Genomic DNA, 23751 nt, shown 5'->3' on the forward strand with positions numbered 1-23751 from the left:
CAGACCATGTTGAAGTCCACTGGGGGTAAATTTTGCCCTATGTAAACAGCTACACCCCACTGTTTAGTCGTTCCCAAGGAATGATAGGCCACGGGATTCTTCACTGTTTCGATGCTCTTCCCGGTCCCCCAAGTCAAGTGCTGGATTGAGGGGTGGCCTCCAGGGTCACGCCAGTTCTCCAGAAATGCCCCATTGGACCCACATAGGGCAGTCATTTCAAAGTCAGAAGCAAAAGCTCAGTGTATCTCTCCCACGTGCCAGGCCAGGACAGTGCTGTTCTTGATCTCCTGGGTAGGTAATACAACTCCCCGGCTCGGACTCCTGAGTGGCCCGAAACACCAGAGAGTTTCTAATCAGTCAAGTAGTTGGTGTTGTCTGGCCCCCGGACCAGTACCTTGCCGCAACCACGTGGGTGCCACCCAGTGTGTTCCAAGTTGTGGGACAATCTTAGTTCTGCAGTTTACGATGTTGAGAGTTCTGCTAGGCTGCCCAGAAGGAGTTCCATCAAGGTGACCGCCTTCTTCACATCCGTGAGAGTGTGACGTTGGACTAAGAGTTCAAAGGAAAAGCCAAATAGATGTGTCCACTGGAGAGAATACCATCCTCCCGTGTAGCTGGGCGAAACACAGCTCATTGCTGTAGCAAGAGTTGGAAGACCTCTTGATATACTATGCAGGAGTACTTCTGAAAGCTGACCTCCCCTGCTTTCCTGGCATGGCATAGGAGTTTCTCTTTATCAGAGAATTAATGAAACTTGATCAAGACATCTCTAGGTCTCTGCTGCTGGGACTGCTTTTTTGGGCCCACACAGTGGGCTCTATAAATCCGCACTCCCGGGTGATTGTCGCCCAGCAGGGACGAGAACATGCGGCTAACAAAACCCTCCAGGTTGGCGTAGATGACTTCTTAGCTAAGTCCTCAGAGCTGAAGGTTCTCCCTTCTCGATCGGTTTTCGAGATCCTCAAAGGTATCAACCGAATGTGTGAGATTTTCCTCCAGTGCTTCACATCTATCGGTTACATTATTCTGAGCAGTCGATACGGCTTCCACTTACTCGTTTCTGAGCTCAGTTTTGAAGACACTACGGCTATATACTCTGTCTGTTTTACTAAGTGCATTGGCAGGTGTAGAGGCTAGGACACCTGCGCAGGCTGTATCCAGGTATGCCAGGAGGCCGACTTGGGAGGGCACCCTCTTTAGGAGGCATGAAGGCCCCCCTTCCTTTCAAAAATAGTAAATTCTTTGTTCTGTGACCTTGTCGTAGTTCACCACTTGCAAATGCTACGGTGCTCCACCATCTCCAGCAGCAGGCCCACAGTTGCATGTATATGTCTGCCAGGGGTTTCCTTTCCTGGCCAGCACAGTGTGGCTGCGGGGATTGCTCGCCAATCAGGGGTCCATTTTTGATATTCAGGGAGCGCCAACATCTTATTCTTCCCTAGGGCTGGGATTTCAATGAGTGATATCATTGGTCAAGGTTCCAGGACGCACCCCGGAGAAGGTTTTGCTAGGGTGGCGGTGGGAGGGGGGGGGCGGGTTGCCAGTGCTGAATGCAGGGTCCCCTTCATTCTCCCCCACCCCCTCCTGAGCATGTTACCGCCACGCGACCCACAAAGCCTCTCTCCAGACAAGGCAGCAGGGCTCGTCTTCTACGCTACTGGGACCAACACACCGCTGTGGCTGCACTGTGGTCTCCCATAGGCCTTTTCTCTGTGGCTCACAACCTGTCTTTTTCTAGGCTGCTGCAATGGCGTGGGAGCCCTCCTAAGCCCCTGATCCTTGTCATCCCCAATAGCCGAGTTGGCTCCACTAGCCCATGGAAACCAGGGTTAACAAGCAAGCCCACGGGAGAGATAGCGGGATGTGTCCTACCAATCTACCATCTTGGCCACGACCCTTAAAAGGTATTTATTAACTGGCATGCCACACCAAGGAAACTTAACCCCTTCAGTGCCCATGACGAGATAGTCTCGTCATGGAGCGCGGTTGCGCTGTGCCCATGACGAGACTATCTCGTCATGAACCCCGCCCGCTAATGAAACGACCGGCACAGGGCGTGGAAAGGGTGGGGCACTGAAGAGGTTAAGACTTTGTGCAGAAACTGATGTGAAGTGCTTTAATGTATATGGTTTGGAAAAATATGACTTTAATACAAATACTACTTAAAACATTTTTTTATTTTGCTTTAGGGAGTTACAGTCAGGGAACAAGTCTTGCAATTGCATGATCCACTCACTGAAAACTTGTGTGGGCTAGAGAAATGACCTTTATTGCTAAAATATCATTTAAGGCATTTCATCTTTCTAGGTGCTGTCGCCCAATGTATTTTCAGTATTACAGACCAAAGAGATTGTGTTTATTCATAGGTAGCTTGCGGCAGACAGATTTAAAATTGATCTTCTTTTGAAGAGTTTTCTGCAATCTCTCCGGCTTTCCTGAACGGATGCACTAGTCTCAAACCTGTGAATGCAATACTAAAGACTTCAAACTGCAATGGCATCCATTTAATAAGGCGTTCCTATTAATAAGATGCGATGTAAGGTGTAATCTTTCATTGATCTTTAACCAGAGGCATGCCAGAGTTGTGAATACCTTGGGATTGGTTCAGCTGCTACATCGAAAGCTCTAAATATGGGCTTCGTTATTAAATTCAATGCGGCATTTGATGGGTAAAAGTTAGAAAAAGTAAATTTCTATGAAGGAGCCTGAAGTAGAAAATAACACTCAATTACATGGTTAGCTAGATTTATATGGGTCCAGTCCACATTGTGCAGATGCTTAGGAATGGCCTCCCATAAGCTTCTGCCAGTTCCCTCTGTTTGGTTTGTCAGCGGATACACACATAGGGCTTGTCCATCTGTAATTTTCTCCACCACGATTTTCATGATAACTTTCTATAATTCCATTATCAGCTAAAGAAAGCAGGACGTGTCAGACTTTACTAAATCAAAGCCTACACTCTTCCGGAGACTAGGTTCCTACACCGCACAAGTTGTCTTACAATCATTTTTCCCTAGTTTGAAAGGACTATGAAGCTGCATGTGTACTGTACAGAAAACACACATAAAATAGCAGATCTGAAATTCCATTTCTTCCATAGGTAATAAGATAGTTACAAGTATCTATCTAAGAAAAGCAAACATAAGTCAAAAGGTGTTAATTTTACTTGCCAACCCTTCGGACTGAGTTTTAAAGAATTCAGTTTTAACTCCATCACCTGTACCCAAGTGTCAAACATATTTAAACTGTCTGGTCAATCTCCACTATTCACAGTTTCATCTACCTCAAGACCAGTGATTGCTGCAGCAGACTTCACAATAAACCTATGTGTAGGAGAGTGGAATCTGACTAATGGTTGCCCCCAACTTTTTGCCTGGTATTTAAGTGGTTTTTGACTAGTCTGGCTGGGATCCTGCTATCCAGGACCCCAGCCTATCTGCTTTCTCCCTAAAACTATTGTGAGTACTCTAGGTACAAACATAATTGGATGCTGGGCATGCCCTACCAGTCCCTGGTAGATGGTACCCTAGGTACCCAGGGCATGGGTCCCCCAGTAGGCCTACCAGGGCTGCAGCACTTATTGTGCCACCCTGGGACAGCCACCCAAACTGACACCACCAGGCCACTACTGTAGCCTGGGTAAGGTGGTGCTAGCACCCCTTACAGGGATGTAGGTTCCCTATGTCCCATACCATTACAACACATATACTCTCATAGGTCACCCCTATGGCAGGCCCTGGTAATCCTACAGGGCTGGGTGCTGAGGTATGTGTGAGGGGGGACCCCTACGTGAGTAGGGCCTCCCTGCAACCTTCGTAAAAATGTTACTGGGTTGTTTGTAGTGTAGCCATACCATATACTCTTAACCGCATTATAAGTTAGTGCGTCATCGCTGTAACTTTGGAGTGGCTACACAGAACCATATCGTGTTTGGTGTCAAACATGAAGGAATCCTACCCCCAGTCCAGCCATGGGCATGGGGGCACGATTCCCCCTTGCTAGGAGGGTGATATGGGAAAAGCGGTAGAATTTGGAAACCAATTTAAAAGTGCACATGTACCACAAAATGGCTACTGTTCGCCACCTACACGATTCTGGCTGGCTGTTGCTGGGGAAAACCCCAGCCTCGCCATCTGGACAATAGGGCTCCTGTGGCAGGGAGGTGCCAGCACCTCCCCAGACAGGATATGTGGATTGGAACAGGGTGGGTGCACCAAATGTCCTTTCAGAGTTGCACGTAGGCAGCTGCAGAGCCCCAATTCTGCATACACCGCCTGGAACCGGTTCAGGGGCGTCCTGCCCCTCGCCCAGGCGGGAAACACACAAAGGGGAGTGGGTGTAGCCACCCTTTCCCGCCTCTACTCTGATTGGTAGGCTCTCTTTTGGACCATCCCCTAATCTTGGGGATATATGGGAATAACTTTGCCCTAGAGCCTTAGATTCGTACAGAACTTCACAGAACTGACCTTCGACGAGCTGCTGCCCAGCTGACTGAAGAAATCTCCCTTGGGATAAAGGAGTTATCCCCCTGCTTGGCAGGCACCTAAAAGACTACAAGATACCCGGTTGGAACTTCGTTGCTCTCACGACCTTCGACGCCTTCCAGCAACCTCGAGGTGGGTCTCCAGTGCATCCCAGCGTCCTGTGAGCGTGCCCAGCAAGTCTGAGCACCCTGGACCACGTGGGTGTCGAGATCCCCGCATACCCCGAGACACCGGCCACCTCTTGTCCAGCACACGACCCCGACCAGTGGGGAAGTTGTGCTTTGGCCCATTCTTGAGCCAACCTTCAAGCAGCATTTGTGCCGACCCTCAGCTCCCTGGCCCGCTCCGGTGGCCCGTGGGAGCCCTTTTACGCACTCCATTTTGCTGCCTTCCGCGGTCCCTTGTCTCTCGACTGGTGGGCCCTGACGGAGGACAATCTTCTTTTCTAAGAGTTCCCCTGGTTGCTCCAGGCCTGCTCTACGCTCCCTGCAAAGGAGAGCACCCTCAGACCACATGGGTCTGCACCAGCAGCTGCTTTGTTCATCTTGCGTGGGTTGCGGTTGCCAATGCTTAGTGGATCCAATCGGGACACTAACACCGCAGCGACCCTCAGCCGACGTGGGACAGTCGCCCTCCAGAAGCTGGCCTTCCTTGAAGCCTCCCGGAGCCCGTGACTGCAGAGCCCAGCTGTACCTTCCACACCTGAAGCACCCGACATCCACGAGCTCCTTCCTGTGAGCTCCCTGGTCACTGTGCTGTGACCCAGACTCTGTCCCCTCTGCTTTCAGGTTCATCTTTGTCTTTTCTTCAACTTCAATCTTCACGACTTCAGCGACACTTCCAGCTAGCAGCAGTTTGGACTCCTTTTCCATAGAAAATCAGCCCGCGACCCGACACCAGAATCGACCTATGCACCCGGCTTCCCTGGGGCAGGTAACAGTGGTACTTCGGTACTTCCGTGGTGGTGGGCTCTCCAAAGCCTTAAGTCTCAAGCCTTAACTTTGTACTGTTGTTAGAAGTGTCCTTAAACCTTAATTATTCAACCGCGACATTCTCCATAGGCTAACATTGCGATCCCGACAGCAACTTCTCGCACTGCACACGCCTCCCGTGGGTCCCCTTCCTCTTAACTGTGGGTGGATTCTTAAGGGGCCAGCGATCCTGAATGCCCTAGGCATTGCCTGTAGAATTGTCGTGGTTCTTATACCACTATTTTAGTATATGGTTTGGTCCCCCCCTGGGGCCCATTGATTTCTGTGCTATTTATTGTGTTTAGAAATGCTTGTTTGAATTGTAACTTTGCCACTAGCCACATAAAGTGACTGTGGGATTCTGTCTAGAATAAATACATATATTTTATATATATATACACCTGTGTGGGCTACTCTTTCATTTGGTTATTCAAGGGGTTATTATGGTAAAACAATAAGCTTAACACTCCTTCAAGACTTAGCCTGAAGGCTGCTCTCCACAGCTACCACTAGGATAGCTTTCTTTAAAGGTTGTCTTAAACCTATCATCAATAGGAGTCGAATTGGACTGGTGCAAGGTGTCCCTATAACTAGGAACAGCATATGCCAGGCCAACTTCTCACATTGGTGTGCAGCGGTTGGATTCAAGCTTGCCATTGTTTTACCAGATAACACATTGAATTTCTAAAGTGAAAGCCACAAGGTACCAAAGGTACATATAAATTCAAGCTAGAATACAATAAGTTCTACTGAACTTGGAGTTGTGTGTAGAGGGTCTAGCACACCTTGACTACAACTCAAGAGAGGGTTCAGTAGGCCACACTTAGTGTAGGTAGATACATCACTACACTAAACATGTCTTCAAGTGGCACTAAGGCTATGGAAGGACCCCAGAGGGTCCCAGTAGATAAGTATGATAATTTCACCTTTGCTGAGCTCAGGGAAATGTGCACCCTTAGGGGACTGAAGACAGAAAGAGGTGCCAACACAAAACGTCTCAAGGAGATCCTGCTCATAGCAGACTTTATGGAGTCCATAGGATCCAGAGGGACGGACAGAGTGGGTGGGCACCCCTCAGAAGAGGACACTCCCATAGTGGAATCTGAAGAGGAAGAGGAAGAGGATGAAAATCCTGACCTGGAAGAAACAGACCACTCACAGCATGGAGGTGATGGCCCAAGAGGCACTCCCTCCACCCTTAAAAGGGGAGTGGTGGGTCCAAGAAGGAACAGATCCCCCTCAGTGGGATCCAACCAGTCTAAGGGATCCAAAGGGTCCTCTGCCTCTTCTCAGAGAAGAGAAACCTCTCATGAGAGGAAATGCAGACTGATCAAATTTGAGCAGGCTAAGCTTGAGCTTAAAAGAGAACAGTTAGCATTGGACAGGGAAACCCTGGAGCTTCAGAAAGCTTCAAGAAAGTGGGGTCTAGAGATCCCTGGTGGCAGTAATGAAACCCCTAGAGTTAGAGAGAGAGTCCCTGACAATAGGAACCTCCACAAGATTGTGCCCCCCTATCAGAATGGGGATGATATCCACAAATGGATATCTGCTCTTGAAAGGGCCTGTAGAGTACAGAGGGTCCCTGTAGAGCAGTGGGCAGCAATCCTGTGGCTCTCCTTTTCAGATAAAGGGAGAGACAAGCTCCTCTCTGTAAGAGAAGAGGATGCTGATGATTATTATATCTTGAAAGCTGCTTTAATAGATGGGTTTGGCTTAACCACTGATCAATACAGACTTAAGTTCAGAGACACCCAGAAAGCACAGAATCAAGATTGGGTAGACTTTGTGGATTGTGCAACCAAGGCACTGGAAGGTTGGTTAAATGGCAGTAAAGTTAATGATTATCAAGGATTGTATAATCTCATTATGAGGGAGCAGATTCTTAATAATTGTCAGAACCAACTTTTACACCAGCACCTGGTGGACTCTGATCTGACCTCTCCCCAAGAATTGGGAAAGAAGGCAGACAAATGGGTCAGAACCAGGATCAGGCCTAAGAACCAAGTTGGTGACCAGAAGAAGGATTCCACTAAGCCCAAAGAGAAAGGTGGGGATGATAAACAAGAAAAGTCCTCGGAAGGGCCCCAACAAACCAGTGCTGGGGGTGGGTCTCAAAATACTTCCTCTAATACCAAGAAACCATATTGCCATGTGTGTAAGAAACCTGGCCACTGGAAGACTGACTCCAGCTGTCCTAAGAATGGCAATAAAGAAAATGTTCCTCCAAAACCAGCTCCAACACCTCCTGTTACTACTAGTAGTAATCCCCCAGGTGGTGGGAGTGCACCCAAAAACTTAGTTGGGTTCTCTTTGGGGACACCAGTGGACTCTGGCCTAGCCAGGTCCCCTGCATTAGCAACTATGGTCTGTGATGGTGGCATGGGGTTTGCCAACTTTACCATGAGCCCCAGTATTCTGGGCAGGTACAGACAAGAACCAATAATCAATGGTCAGAAGGCTGTGGCCTATAAGGACACAGGGGCCAGTGTCACCATGGTGACCAAGAGGCTAGTGCCCCTAGATCAGCTTTTACCTGGGTTTAGCTATCAGGTGACCAACATTGATGGAATCAGGACAGATCATCCCATGGCAGTGGTAAATCTCAGCTGGGGAGGAGTCACTGGCCCCAAGAGAGTGGCAGTGTCCCCAAACTTGCCTGTAGATTGTCTACTGGGGAATGATTTAGAAATCTCAGCCTGGGCTGAGGTTGACCACAAGGCCCATTTGAAAATGGTAGGAATTCCTGAGAGAGTGGATGAGACCCTGAGGGCCTCACCTCCACCCCAGGAGAAGATAGAAAGAGTGAAGCCTGAAACTATGGATCACTCTACACAAACAGAGAGCATAGGGGAGGAAGAACAGTCTTCCCCCCACCAGACTACAGGTAAAGGTCCAGTTTCTCAGGGAACTGACCTTGCCCCTTGTGAAGTAACTGCCCCAGAAGTGGACAGGCTTGGCCTGCCCACCTCTCTGATGGCAGGGGATCCTTCCAAGGTGGTACCCAGTCTGGAGCAGGTATCCTGCCCCTCTCTACCCTGCCTCAGTCAGCCCAGGGCTGCAGAGGTCAGGGAGGTCAGTGGACCCTTATTGGGCCCCTGCCCAGAGGAACCCCCTTATCAACAGATTAAGGACACCCAGCAGAGTAGTTTCAGCCAGGTGAATATTCCTCTACAAACTGAGGGATCCCCCTTACCCCTAGGTATAGGCACCCCTCAAATGGATGTTGTTGAGCACAGGGAAACCTGGGGCCTAGCTGCCCCAAACCTTCCAGTGCCCTCCACTATTCCAGCCAAAGGGATCCAACCCCCAGCTGTAGGCAGCCAGAGGTTGACCCTTAGGGCCAGATATGACACCGTCATGGGCAGAAAGGCTTCCATAGTGGCCAGTGATCTGAGGAGGTTGAGACCAACCCAAGTAGGGTCTCACTTCCAGACTCAGACACCCCACCAGCCCACCTCTGACCCAAAAACCAATACAGGTAATTTCCCTAGACTTTGGAGAAACTCTAGAACCCCTTGGGGTAGGATTTCCCAAGTGGACCATGACACAGGGAGCAACCATGTTAGTACAGGTTCTTCCTTATATGGCCACTCAGGAAATAAAGGCTTATCTGGACAAGGTTAGCCTTATCTCCTTTCGTTTGGGGGGGGGGGGGGGGTTATGTAGGAGAGTGGAATCTGACTAATGGTTGCCCCCAACTTTTTGCCTGGTATTTAAGTGGTTTTTGACTAGTCTGGCTGGGATCCTGCTATCCAGGACCCCAGCCTATCTGCTTTCTCCCTAAAACTATTGTGAGTACTCTAGGTACAAACATAATTGGATGCTGGGCATGCCCTACCAGTCCCTGGTAGATGGTACCCTAGGTACCCAGGGCATGGGTCCCCCAGTAGGCCTACCAGGGCTGCAGCACTTATTGTGCCACCCTGGGACAGCCACCCAAACTGACACCACCAGGCCACTACTGTAGCCTGGGTAAGGTGGTGCTAGCACCCCTTACAGGGATGTAGGTACCCTATGTCCCATACCATTACAACACATATACTCTCATAGGTCACCCCTATGGCAGGCCCTGGTAATCCTACAGGGCTGGGTGCTGAGGTATGTGTGAGGGGGGACCCCTACGTGAGTAGGGCCTCCCTGCAACCTTCGTAAAAATGTTACTGGGTTGTTTGTAGTGTAGCCATACCATATACTCTTAACCGCATTATAAGTTAGTGCGTCATCGCTGTAACTTTGGAGTGGCTACACAGAACCATATCGTGTTTGGTGTCAAACATGAAGGAATCCTACCCCCAGTCCAGCCATGGGCATGGGGGCACGATTCCCCCTTGCTAGGAGGGTGATATGGGAAAAGCGGTAGAATTTGGAAACCAATTTAAAAGTGCACATGTACCACAAAATGGCTACTGTTCGCCACCTACACGATTCTGGCTGGCTGTTGCTGGGGAAAACCCCAGCCTCGCCATCTGGACAATAGGGCTCCTGTGGCAGGGAGGTGCCAGCACCTCCCCAGACAGGATATGTGGATTGGAACAGGGTGGGTGCACCAAATGTCCTTTCAGAGTTGCACGTAGGCAGCTGCAGAGCCCCAATTCTGCATACACCGCCTGGAACCGGTTCAGGGGCGTCCTGCCCCTCGCCCAGGCGGGAAACACACAAAGGGGAGTGGGTGTAGCCACCCTTTCCCGCCTCTACTCTGATTGGTAGGCTCTCTTTTGGACCATCCCCTAATCTTGGGGATATATGGGAATAACTTTGCCCTAGAGCCTTAGATTCGTACAGAACTTCACAGAACTGACCTTCGACGAGCTGCTGCCCAGCTGACTGAAGAAATCTCCCTTGGGATAAAGGAGTTATCCCCCTGCTTGGCAGGCACCTAAAAGACTACAAGATACCCGGTTGGAACTTCGTTGCTCTCACGACCTTCGACGCCTTCCAGCAACCTCGAGGTGGGTCTCCAGTGCATCCCAGCGTCCTGTGAGCGTGCCCAGCAAGTCTGAGCACCCTGGACCACGTGGGTGTCGAGATCCCCGCATACCCCGAGACACCGGCCACCTCTTGTCCAGCACACGACCCCGACCAGTGGGGAAGTTGTGCTTTGGCCCATTCTTGAGCCAACCTTCAAGCAGCATTTGTGCCGACCCTCAGCTCCCTGGCCCGCTCCGGTGGCCCGTGGGAGCCCTTTTACGCACTCCATTTTGCTGCCTTCCGCGGTCCCTTGTCTCTCGACTGGTGGGCCCTGACGGAGGACAATCTTCTTTTCTAAGAGTTCCCCTGGTTGCTCCAGGCCTGCTCTACGCTCCCTGCAAAGGAGAGCACCCTCAGACCACGTGGGTCTGCACCAGCAGCTGCTTTGTTCATCTTGCGTGGGTTGCGGTTGCCAATGCTTAGTGGATCCAATCGGGACACTAACACCGCAGCGACCCTCAGCCGACGTGGGACAGTCGCCCTCCAGAAGCTGGCCTTCCTTGAAGCCTCCCGGAGCCCGTGACTGCAGAGCCCAGCTGTACCTTCCACACCTGAAGCACCCGACATCCACAAGCTCCTTCCTGTGAGCTCCCTGGTCACTGTGCTGTGACCCAGACTCTGTCCCCTCTGCTTTCAGGTTCATCTTTGTCTTTTCTTCAACTTCAATCTTCACGACTTCAGCGACACTTCCAGCTAGCAGCAGTTTGGACTCCTTTTCCATAGAAAATCAGCCCGCGACCCGACACCAGAATCGACCTATGCACCCGGCTTCCCTGGGGCAGGTAACAGTGGTACTTCGGTACTTCCGTGGTGGTGGGCTCTCCAAAGCCTTAAGTCTCAAGCCTTAACTTTGTACTGTTGTTAGAAGTGTCCTTAAACCTTAATTATTCAACCGCGACATTCTCCATAGGCTAACATTGCGATCCCGACAGCAACTTCTCGCACTGCACACGTCTCCCGTGGGTCCCCTTCCTCTTAACTGTGGGTGGATTCTTAAGGGGCCAGCGATCCTGAATGCCCTAGGCATTGCCTGTAGAATTGTCGTGGTTCTTATACCACTATTTTAGTATATGGTTTGGTCCCCCCCTGGGGCCCATTGATTTCTGTGCTATTTATTGTGTTTAGAAATGCTTGTTTGAATTGTAACTTTGCCACTAGCCACATAAAGTGACTGTGGGATTCTGTCTAGAATAAATACATATATTTTATATATATACCTGTGTGGGCTACTCTTTCATTTGGTTATTCAAGGGGTTATTATGGTAAAACAATAAGCTTAACACTCCTTCAAGACTTAGCCTGAAGGCTGCTCTCCACAGCTACCACTAGGATAGCTTTCTTTAAAGGTTGTCTTAAACCTATCATCAATAGGAGTCGAATTGGACTGGTGCAAGGTGTCCCTATAACTAGGAACAGCATATGCCAGGCCAACTTCTCACACTATGGATTTGACCACCAGCTGGATTCTCTTTCATGAACAATCTAAGCAAAATAAAGAGCATGTCCAAGATACTGGAATGTAGCCCCTAGTTAAGGTGTGAAAAGCCATGATCAGATTTGAAATAATAGGCGATTACACCGCTGCTCTCAGCTACCATTTAAAGACTGACAAGAAGTGCCACTTTGATAAAACTAACTGGAAGGAGATCATGCCTTCATTGTAGGCTTGATTCTGTTATGTAGCCCTAAATGCTCGGCTACAAAAGGTAGGATTGATATTGGAGCTCTCTGATAGCAAGAGACAGCACTTTCAAGAACAGAGGCTGATTTTTACACTGTTCTAGAAACTAATGCCTGTGCTTAAGGATGGGTTGATGTTGGTTGACTTTGGGAGTTTGCAGTAACTTAAATGAAAAGATTTTAGTACATAAGCAGGGGACAGATCAAACTGAAAATGGCATGGGTTACAGGACAAAAGCGCCACTCCCACCACCTCCACTCTACTCATATTTTAATTCCAACTCCTTTCCCACAGACACGATAACACCAATCCAAATCCTGTGTTGACTTTATTTCCATTTTAGATTGGCCTATGTGAGTATTGATAACCTAAGCACATGAAAGGGCCCTCGTTATTTTGGTGTTGGTGTCTTTCCACCAGGAAAGTTCTTTTCTGATGGGCATTACTTTCCATCAGAGTCTCTTGCTAAATCCAAACACTAGACTCTTACTGTTCATGCCTTTTTACAAATGTTCGAATAGTTGTACGCGGTTGTTTTTGTTGTTATTTACCTTCACAAATTACTTGTGTTAGTGTTTGTATGTAACTAGATGAAGTGATACAAGGTAACATCCAGCTGGTAATAAGGACTTGGAGTTAGAGTTGTAAATACAAGATGACAACTAGGTATATAAGAATGGGTTTTCCCGTGTTAACGTTTAATGGAAGACTCAAACATTCGTTGAGAACATTGGTGGGAAGTTGTTCTTGGAAAACAGATGGGAGCTATAACCGTTAAAGCAAAACATAAAGGTATGCCATCAAGAAATAATATTTACATGTTTGCTTTGACAGATTTCCGCCAATATTTCACTGCAAAAAAAGCTGATGTTCTGCAGTATTGATACAGGCTGTAATTAAGTTATATAGGTTTCACAGTAGTGGTTAAAATGAGTATTTTTTGTTTATAATTCTGGAGTCTGTATATATTTATTTGAGCGATGTCCTGATGAAGGAAGAATTCCTTTCTGGAATTCACTGATGTTTGTACTGTCATTTAACTGAAGAAATTAGTCAAGATTTTCTGAATTCATTGGTGATTATGAAAAATTATTAAATGGTAGGTTGGCTTGAATCAAACATATTTTTTCCCGAAACTAACATGGATATTATCGAAGGGACCTGTATCAATTTGGATTACAAAGGTTATTGATCTTTGGGGACAACATTTTATCATGCAGGAGGACCCTGGTGGAAACTGAGCAGTCAAAATTAATTAACATTTTGAAAGAGCAACAAAAATAGTAGTGAAGTGAGTCTAGATAAGGGGCTTTATAATTTAACAGTCAGCACTTGACTTAACTGTTGTGCCGAACGCTAACAGCCAATGGGTAAGTTGATGGGACCAAGGGTCGAGCGTCACAAATGGAAAGAGGCTGGGTGGGATATGTGTTGGGGCAGAAATAGCTAAAGGCCAGAGGAAGATGTAGATGGTCGACCATAAGGAAAGGTGTCAAACAGGAATAAGAATTGAACACAGGCGGCACACAGGGAGAGAGGGACAGATGCCTAGTAAAAGGAGCAGAGTAAGGCAATGGCTGCGGATAATGGGTGTAAGACAAGAACAAAAAAGGATATAGGAAAGTTGAGGGTGAAATGGTACAAAGCTCTTGTCAGAAAGCTCCATCACTCTCTGCACTGTGCTAGAGACACTCCTAGCATCACTTCTTGACTCAGTATTCAGAAAATAAGAAAAATGGGAAAGACTGATCTCTCGTTTTAGGCAATGGAGTGGTTGCGGTTCCAAGATGGTGAAATCACTCTATGCATGAAGAGTTATCAATGCACCACCACTTCACCAATTGGAAGGTTCAATGTGCGCGAAGAATAATGGCGGCACTTCCTTGGCAAAGCAAGGATATGCAGTCCATCTAGCTACTTCGTATTTTATGGTCCATTTCTTGTAATACCCCTCAAATACTTGTTCCGTACTTGCACTTAAGTGCTGCTATGCGAAAATGCAAAATGTGTTTTTGAATAGGTAAATAAAGTGAGTTAATTACCAAGTTTTTATTATGGTGCATTTTTTGCAATTTTATGAAACAAAGACATCTATAAAAGCACTTGAAAATGGACTGTAGTCAGAACAGATTAATGTAAGCAATCAATAGAAACTGGAACAAGCGCAGATGTCAAGGACCTTCAAAGTGGTTGGGAGAGGTGGGGGCAGATCCTATACAAAAAACATCAATCAATTACACATGGAGGATAAATGTCACACAAGCTGAACTTTAGCCTTTACCTTTTTGACTCCTCCAAGGGTGAGGTCCCGGGATCGAATGGATGGCAGTCGCCCAGGGGTGACCGGGGCTGAGGGTCTGCGTCCCATTGGTCCTCGTGTTCCTGGGATAGATGGACGAGTGCCTCCAGTGGCACTTGCCTCGTTGGCTGAACTACCATCTGCCATGGTTTCTCCTCCTACCAACAAGGACACAAAATAATGCTGAGACACAAAAATGGGAGGGATGAGAGACCAGGCTGTCTGAATACAATGTATGAAAGCACTGCCTGCTTGAAGTCACTGTGATGTGTTCAGCCATCAACACACTGTATAACATACAACTGTTCAGTCGATGGGCAAGTGAAGAACAATTGACCCTGAATATTCAGGATCTGAGCAGGAGCTGTTCCGAGTCACAGGTATATGTCAACCCACCCACACACACCCTTTTTTACCTCTCACCCCCAAGGTTCTTCTAAATTCTAGGGCTTTAAGGCAAAAAGCAGCACATGAAACATTAAACAAACAGATATATAAGAAGAGCTTCGTGCTCAAAATGGTTTAAGACAAAGTTCAAGAAAGTATAGTAGGGAAAGGACATGTACAATTACATCTCATATGACTCCAGGCAGAAGTGCAGGTACTTGGCTCAGTGACATGAAAAGAGCATTTCGATCCTCATCACAAGACACCAGAATACTTCCCATGTAGGGCATACTCCCCACCTACAACTTTCCAACAAGACACACCAATAAAAGACATTTCAAGTGTTCTATCCCTTACTCCATTAACTACATGCATAGGCAACATGCAACAAATACCAAAAACATTCCAAACAAGCAATGCAATGTGCTACCCATCTGCTAAAGTGCTTTGATCCTTCCTGAGAGGAATGAAGTGCTATATTAATCTAACTATACTAGGACAATCTGTAACAGGTGTTAATTGTGCAGTTAAAACTCCATTAAATTATAATCATTAAATGAAGTCCGTCCTGCCAAGGTAAATAATTGTGCCTCTCACATTCAATGATCAATTATCCGGTAAGTGGCAGAAATTGAATTAACTACAGATAACATGACCCATCATGCAGAACTTCATGGCACTTCCCAGTTTGGCCCTCCTCCCCAGTTTTCTTTACGGGCAAGGAACTGCTACAGTACAGACCGCATCTACACAGAACAAGACACATATGTGCTTTCTACATTGCTAAATGATTTAATTTGTTCCTCATGTAATATACTCATTTCCACGGAATGTGGTGTATGTATGCTTATCATCATAAATGCCAATAAAAAGAATGTTAAAAAAAAAAAAACTACAGATAACATGAAACGCTGTACTGATACGAAGGACACAGTTAACACCGAAAAATTTGGACATTTGAACCTACAGGTTTACTACCTCGCATAAATGCAGATTTACCAATTTTAGGATGACAGATTTGTAAAATTAGTCTTAGACACCTGTGGCAGTCGCTGGTCTCCTGGGCTACACTCAGAAAACAGCTGTGAATCACTGTTAGCTCCTTGCTACTCAGGGTCTAAAAAGCCATGCGAAAATGCTGTTGCATGTATGCAATGTCATTCTTTTCCCGAGACAAACAAAATATTTTTCCCAGTGGAGAAACCCCTTTTCCTACACCATCAGTAGTTTTGGAGGTGTCCCCAGCTCATTCCTATCTTGAAATGGATTAACTCCTGCCCCTGTCAGATCTAAATCTCAGGCCCCTTCCAGGGTTGGGGTAGGTCAGAAACAAACTTGTGAATTGTGGCGGTTACCAACCTTTCCAATGTTTCCCTTTCTTGGAATACCCACTTCTTGTCCCGGAGTAGGATTCACACATGTGCAATATTACACCATTATCGGGTAATATAATGCATGGGTGAAAAAAAAAACATGAAGAGTGCCAATTGAGGTTTGTGAAAGCCAAACCTGAATTTGTACTCATAAAAATGAGCTGCTTGCGCATATTTGACTTTTGTTTTGGATCATTTATAACCAATGTAATGAAGCTAGAGATATATGGTTAGTCTGTCATGAACCGACTGCAATTCTTGCGGCATAATTTTGGAAAAGTTGTAACCTGTCAATCATAAAATTTGTAAGATTAAGGAAGACTGATTTACAACAGTCCAAAAGTGCAAATACAAACACATTAACAAGCATTGGAAATGCAATAGGTCTCGCATTTGTTTGAGTTAGAGGTATTGACATTGTAAATGGCAATGTCTTTTACCAACGTGTTATGGAGTGTATGTATGTGGTGGGTAGTGGAATTATGTGGGTTGGATTGGATTAGTTAGCTGTGTAATTGTGTGACATGGATTTGTGTAGAAGAATTATGTGGCATGGTCTGTAGTGGAATTATGTGGATGGTATTTATATGCCATTGAGTGAGGTGCAATTATGAGGAGTGAGATTTTGCGTTATGGAGTGTGATTATATGGAATGGTATTTTGTATCGTGGAGTGGTGTGTAGTTGAGTTTAATTATGTGGTGTGCTGTTGATTTTTGTGACAATGTGAAATTGCATGGTGTGGATTGGATGTATGTGGTGTGTTGTGTAATTGTGTTGAATTGTTCTATGTGATTTGGTGTTGAATTATGTGCTGTGGATTAGAAATGTGTGGAATTTAATTGTGTCCGGTGGAACTGTGTTAATAGCTTTGCCTTTTTTTGTGATGAAAACGAACAAACAGGTAAGAGTAAGCTACAGATCTGTGTGTTTAAATAAAACAAAGAGAGTTAGATCTATTGGTGTTGTAAATGTAAATGTTTCTTGCCTATGTGTTATGGAGTGGAATGAATGTATGTGGTGTGTAGTGGAATTATGTGAGTTGGATTGGAATTGTTAGTTGTGGTGTTCTGTGGCATGGAATTGCGGGGTGTTGAATGGATTTGTGTAGAGGAATTGTGGCATGCTGTGCAGTGGCCAGAAGATCACAACACATGTCATCAGTGAGTGTTTACCTGACTAATCTAGGAAGCATCAGACAGGTCAGTGTGTTAATCAGTGGACAAAGGAGCACGTCAGATAGTAGTGTCAAGGAGGAGTGAAGCCTAGGAATGCATTTATACAGCAGCTGCTGTTTGAATCTGTGACAGCTCAACCATGGCTAACCGAGCTCTAATTAGGATTAAATGTATATTCATTATGTCCCAACAAACAAGCACGTATTCTACAGGGCAATGAATGAAAAAATCGAATAGCTTGAGTACCTGCTGCATTTTCATATCGTATATGGAACAAAGTACCTTTTGTTGTAGGCACATTTGTTTTCCATTTTATGTTGCTCTTATTTTTATGTTCATTGTAAGGTGCTGGGTACCTATGCAGTGTTTCATCCCAACTATATGGAGCATGAAAACTCACAAACCAACTCACCCATTCACAGATTTGACCCCAGTGGTGCACTCATCCTTTCATCCTCCTATGGTTCAGAGAACAAGTGCTGGTGGGTAACAGTCATATGTTTAAAAAATGCCCGATGACGCTAGCATTGAAACGGGCTTTACAAAATGCACGATAATTCAGAATTTGATGCATCATGCCTTATCATACGTCACTTCTGTGTATTAGTGCTGTTTTGTGTGTTAACCACCTAATTCGTGTTTTCCCCTTACACTTTTAAAATGAGAGCGTATAACCTGTGAGAAGAAAAAAATATCCAGGGTGTGTGCCATAGGTAGTCAATTGAAACAGGAGACCGGCGTAAGAATCCTGAAAAAATGTTGGCATGCCAACCGAAGCGTCGGTAACATACAGTGCTTCACATCTTCTGTTTATTTAAGAAGGTGCGCGCAACACTCAAACAAGCAGGGCACATGTGCCTGCGGTGCAATGTCAAGAGAAGGGAGCTGGCATTGCAGGCTGAGCTGTTATGGCTGCAGCCAGGTGCCTGCAACTGCCTGTTGACGTGGGCTGGGCTGGGCTGGCAGAGCGTTGGGAGCTAAGAGCACCAAGCATAGAGGTGGTGCCAGGGCCAAACAGGGCCCACGCCACCTCTCCTTTCCCATAGCATGCACACACATACCAACAAGCATGAAGGAGACCTACCACCGCCAGGTGACTGTCTCTATCAACCAGCGACCCCACCATCTTGCATGCTGCAGAGCAGTGAAGGCGGATCAGCTGCTGTGGGGAGGAGGGGAGGTTGGCAGGTATGATAACTACTCAGTGGGGATCACAGTGGCCCCTGTGGGTCTAGAGCTGATCCTGAGAGAGGCAGAGCCCAGCCGACGACGAATGCGCAGTCTTCCTAAGCAGGCAGAAGGGCTCGGAGGAGCGTAGAACAGGCAGGCAATTTTTCAGTGGTGGGAGGGCACTAGAAAAGTAGATGCAGCGCCAAAACAGCAAGTAATAGATAAAGCACGGCGCTCATGAAATGGGCACCTTGCTGAGAGTTAAAGTATGTTGCAAGGTATTACAAGCATTGGCCGCGCGCGCCTCGCGCTCAGTATAGAGAGGCGGGGGAGGGGGGCTGAGAACAGCAAAGCGGCCACAAAAGTAAAAGTGATTGCGATCAAGCGCAGCGAGCGATGCGCTTAATGAGCATGACGAGGTAAGCCATATGGCGCCTCTGCTCATAAGCGCGCGCCAGCGCACATGCACGCAAGCTGTAGGCCGACCATGGTAGCAATTTTTTAAGCCCTTACAAAAAGTCTTGCCACACCACCGCATGCGCTGGGTCAGGCGAGACCTAAAAATGTGCACCTTGTCAGAGAGGGGAAAAAACAGTACACAATGCATTTTAACGTCTACAACTGGAAAACCGATTTTACCATCGAAGAATTGTGATCTGAAAAAGCCAGCAAAGAATCAATCTTTACTCCTAGGTTTTCAACCACAATTAGAGGAGTAATGGGCCTTTCCAAAACCTCTGCAAATTGCAGACTGAAAGGTTACACTGAGGGTGAATTCTTTACAACGTGAATCTGGTTATCCAATAAAATGTCCTTATCATTGACCAATTAGACTCTAAGCGCAACTATGCATATAGATAATAAATAGACCGAAACATGCAACCAAGCATCATGACTGCCCTTTCTTAATCTGTATGAAAACTAAACGAAGACTGAAGTTTCTAAAATCAATCATATTCCATTGCCAGTAAGACATTACAGATATGCTTTCCTCTATCTTCTACAGATGAATATGATGATTAATGAAGCAAAAGCAACACATTCACAGACAATTCACTTTCTGAATAATAGCACTTATTTCTATACCTTTCACTATAGTCACTCACGTGTCCAATACTTAACCTAATGTTTTCAAACCGGTTTCCTATTTGCTAAAAGCGTACTTTTCATGTGATCTAAACCAAAATAATTATGCTATATTAATAAAACACATAATGAGTAACACAGCATCTAGGACTTCAAGTGAGGTTTCCAAAAATCTCAGTCTTCACACTTGCCGTTAACTTTGTGACTAGATCTACTGGATGCTGTTACTGGACTACAACATTTAATTATTCCATGTCCACAAGATGTAAAACTATTTGAAAAGGCAATTTGGAGACAAATTTTCTCCACGTTGCATGTAAAAGCTGTTCCGCCCTGCCCAATTACTTTTCCCTGGCCTGCCCATCTTTTTCCTGAAGTGAACTTGACAAATCTTCGACTCTGCTGGAAGCACTCTATGTTTTTCACTGTGCTGGAAGTAGGTTAACTAAATGCACTCTAAACCGGAGGGTGGCTACTGTCCTCTTATCCAAGGCTATGGGAAGACTGCTGGTGGTGGCACGAGCGGCTTGCGGGACGATGAACATGTGGTGGAGATCAAGAAGATTGATATAATGAATAAAAAGATAATGAAGAGATGCGGGCATTTAACCTGATATTGAAATTCGGGATCATGAATTGGTGGGATCTGGATCTTTAAGATAATTGGTGTATAAACCTTTGAAAAAGCAACTTATGCTCTTAAAAGTGCTATATAGAGTATTTTTATAACCGGCTTGTTTTAGAAAGATTAATATGATGGTGGAACTAAAAGGTAACTTTTGCAGATTTTGGAGGGCTATTCCTAATTCATTAGCTCATGGGGAAAATTGGTAAAGCCCGGAAGACACAGCAGTTCACTTTAAGCCACGAAATACATCTTGGCTGTACAACATCAAAGAAACCAATTATTTAAAGGGGCTATTGGAATTGATTGGCTACACTACATCAATAACATTTGAAGAAGCAACACTGAATTTTGGAATTAATGTTACACATGTAAATATACGAACATGCAAAATGAATAACTAATGAAATGAATATTGTATTGTTATTCAAAAAATAAATGTAATAGTTCTTTAATTCAAAAAGTGTTAATATGTTTTTCTTTTTCGGACTCTCCAATAATTTGTACCATTTATTGTTACAGTGGTTTACGGAAACTGGGTGGCAGCAGAATTCTAGTTCAGGTTTTACCTTGTAGGGAGACTGTCTACAGGCTCTTCCTGTTAAGGGTCAAGCAAGTCCACCATCACACCGTCCCAGCACATCTAAAACTTATTGAGACTTTGGCGTGCAAAGGAAACCATGGAATCATTTGGAACCTCAGCCCAAGACTACTTAATGAGCTGTAATGACAAAGTAAAAGACCTGTTATGTGTTCTATATATGCCAAATAACAACAACAACACCTGGCATCACTAGCCTACATTATGTGTGGGTAGTTTTACTATTTCATTATAATGGAGTGACTTGTGATGTCCTTTTAACCCATGTACATAGTGGCACAATGTAGTGGTTTTCAGTGATGTCCACAGTGGACAAAAAAGCATGCACTTCCATGTGCTCAGGACCCCCTTACAAAACCAGTTTTAGCTATTGGGTGGGTAAGAGGTTTATATACACTTCCCTTTGTTTAGCCAAGGTTTCACCTACCTCAGTAAAACTCTCCAAACGCCCACGTCCCTTCCTGTATTGCTGGCATTCAACTAGCTAAAGTGGGTTTATCTTTCGATGTAAAGGCAAATCTTCATTGGCACTCTGTCCACTGCTTACAGGCACAGAAAGCAAAATCTGCACCACCCCACTTTTTGATGTATACCTATTCATGGTCATGTTGTCCATAAGGATCTGAACTGCCTGACCATATACAGATTGAAGTAGCACCTTCAATCTACAGAGATAAAGAGCCTTCGAATCTCAGTGGCGTGTGGATGACCCATCAGGCACAGATAAGGTGTTTGTCATGATTGTGGCAAATGCCAGATGAAAACAGAAGAGCTTCCTGCAAGTCAGATTGTCAAGCACCACTGCAGGCTTTGAGCCACATCAAAGGAAATTTTAATTCTACTGAAAACAGACCTCACTCAAGAGCACAATGCGACCTCACTTACAGAACAAACACAATACAAGAGCACAAGAGTCATAGCAGTTACAAATTTGTCAGAGTAAAAAGATGAATCACTCCCCCAAACATCAGTATCATAATCTGAATGTCCGTAACTTGATGAGCGGGACCATTGACACCATTGCGCTCAACACCACCCTGCATGAGATAGAGGTGGGACTAGATGATTAACAAGGATTTGCAATGCAATAGGTCTCACATTTGCGAAACTTTCAGCTACTAGCATTGTAAATGACAAAGCTTGTATCTATGAGTTGATTTTTAAAAACAGATAAAAAGGCATTATCATTTACAATGCCAATAGTTTAAAAATTCGCAAATGCGAGACCTAGTGCATTGTAAATGCTTGTTTTTAGCATGCCCGGGCCGATTTTTAATCCCAAACTTCACAATGACGGAAGATTACTCTAGGACAGCAGTCTTCAATCTGTGGGGCGCGTCCCCCAGGGGGGCCCTGGAGTCCTGGGAAGGGGGACGTGCATTTCCAGGCCTAACTTCTGCTTGGAATGCAAAATGTGCTTTTCTTTTTGGGCAAAGGCCAGGACCCTTCTTTCCGATCGTTAACCTGCTTTAGCTGAATTTAATTGACTCATGTGCTGTAAAAGGAAGAGGCCTGGTGAAACAACCCTTCAAGTAAGTGTTCATGCCAGGGTGCCTGCTTGCCTAAATGACATGCAAATGTGCGCTAGGAGTTAATCTGCAAATGTAAAGAGTGCTTGGGAGTGGTTCTGGCTTTAATAGCTAGAATCACTCCAAGCATTGAAATGGCAAAGACGTGTTTTTTGTTTTTTTGCATGGTGGTGCAAAGAGGTAACAACTGGGCTGCGAAGTGCATGCTTTTAACCATATCTGCATTTACACAGTGCTTAGTACCCCTGGGGATGTGTTGAAGGGACAAGTATGCAAAAAAAAAAAATAAAACATTACTTATGGTTTTATATTACTCAAATCTACATTTTGGAGGCTTCATTATATTTTTTAACTGTTTGCAGTTTGTAGCAGTCTATATTATAATGGGTGTAATGCAACTATAAAATAACGACTTACACATGCACTGTGCTTTCTGTCACATGCTGTGACCTCATAGCACTAAAAATATACAAGTCACTATTCTCCACTGCCCCAGCCAAATTTAATTCTGTGTCCATCTGGTTACACACAGACCTCTGCAGTGCATTAAATAATAGAGGTTTTAAAATGTAGTACAGTGCTTTTCCCATTGAGTAAATTTATTTTCCATTTAAACTACCCATTTTTTTATATGTAGCTAACTTATGGTGAAAGACCTAAAAAAACTAACAAAATATTTTGGGATTTATGAGAGGCTTGTGCTTTTTTTCAAGCTTTGGCGGCACTAGCGTCTCAATCATATCTATGATACAACGCAAAGTCAAACCTGCATGGCCTCATAGATATGGAGTAAGACAAAGCAGCACAAGTCGCTGTGTGCCTTACTCTATGTCAAGTAGGTGTTCCATAGTCATTGCAGTGGGTGTTCTCACAGAGCACCCATGGATTTTGACACTGCCCCAGATTTATAAAACCATGTATATGTAGGACAGCGCCAAAACCTTACGCCTCCCCACAGCAGGCGTAACGATTTCTCCTGGTTTTTCCTCTTTCTATGTGTGTTCCTCTTTCTATGTGTGCTGCATTCTGCAGAATACATGGAAAGATGAAAACCCCTCTCAGGATTTTTTTTTGCAGGAAGGTACCCCTTCCTGCACAAAAAGAATCCTGCCTATGTTGGCTTTAGGCAGCAATTTGTGCACCAATGCAGGAGGAAAGGACAGGGATGCACCATATTTCATAAATAAGGTGCATTTTTGCCCTTTCACATTGGTGTAGGGCAGAGCAGCAACAAGACTTGCAGCGCTGCCCTACGCCAATGCCTCATAAATAAGGCTCTTTGTTTTAGCCATGCCTTTGACCACGCCCCCAAGCTCTCTTACTGACCTTTGATTTGCTAAACACAGTTTAATTTATTTCCCCGAAAATGATTTGCTGTGGGAATTGGGGGCGTTTATGGT

The 23751-nt window shown here is 45.5% G+C and overlaps 1 protein-coding gene across 2 annotated transcripts in view; it reads right to left on the minus strand.

The window, feature by feature from the left end:
• POLR3D (RNA polymerase III subunit D) overlaps window positions 1-23751 on the minus strand; it is a 138038-nt gene that overhangs the window by 105054 nt on the left and 9233 nt on the right. For both annotated transcript variants that reach the window (XM_085633779.1, XM_085633780.1), the window contains exon 3: window positions 14386-14561. In XM_085633779.1, the coding sequence (XP_085489905.1) occupies window positions 14386-14550 (165 nt within the window). In that variant the 5' untranslated portion in view covers window positions 14551-14561. The remainder of the gene's footprint in view (window positions 1-14385; window positions 14562-23751) is intronic.

The sequence above is a fragment of the Triturus cristatus genome, chromosome 11, assembly GCF_964204655.1.
Source record: "Triturus cristatus chromosome 11, aTriCri1.1, whole genome shotgun sequence".
Classification (NCBI taxonomy): domain Eukaryota; kingdom Metazoa; phylum Chordata; class Amphibia; order Caudata; family Salamandridae; genus Triturus; species Triturus cristatus.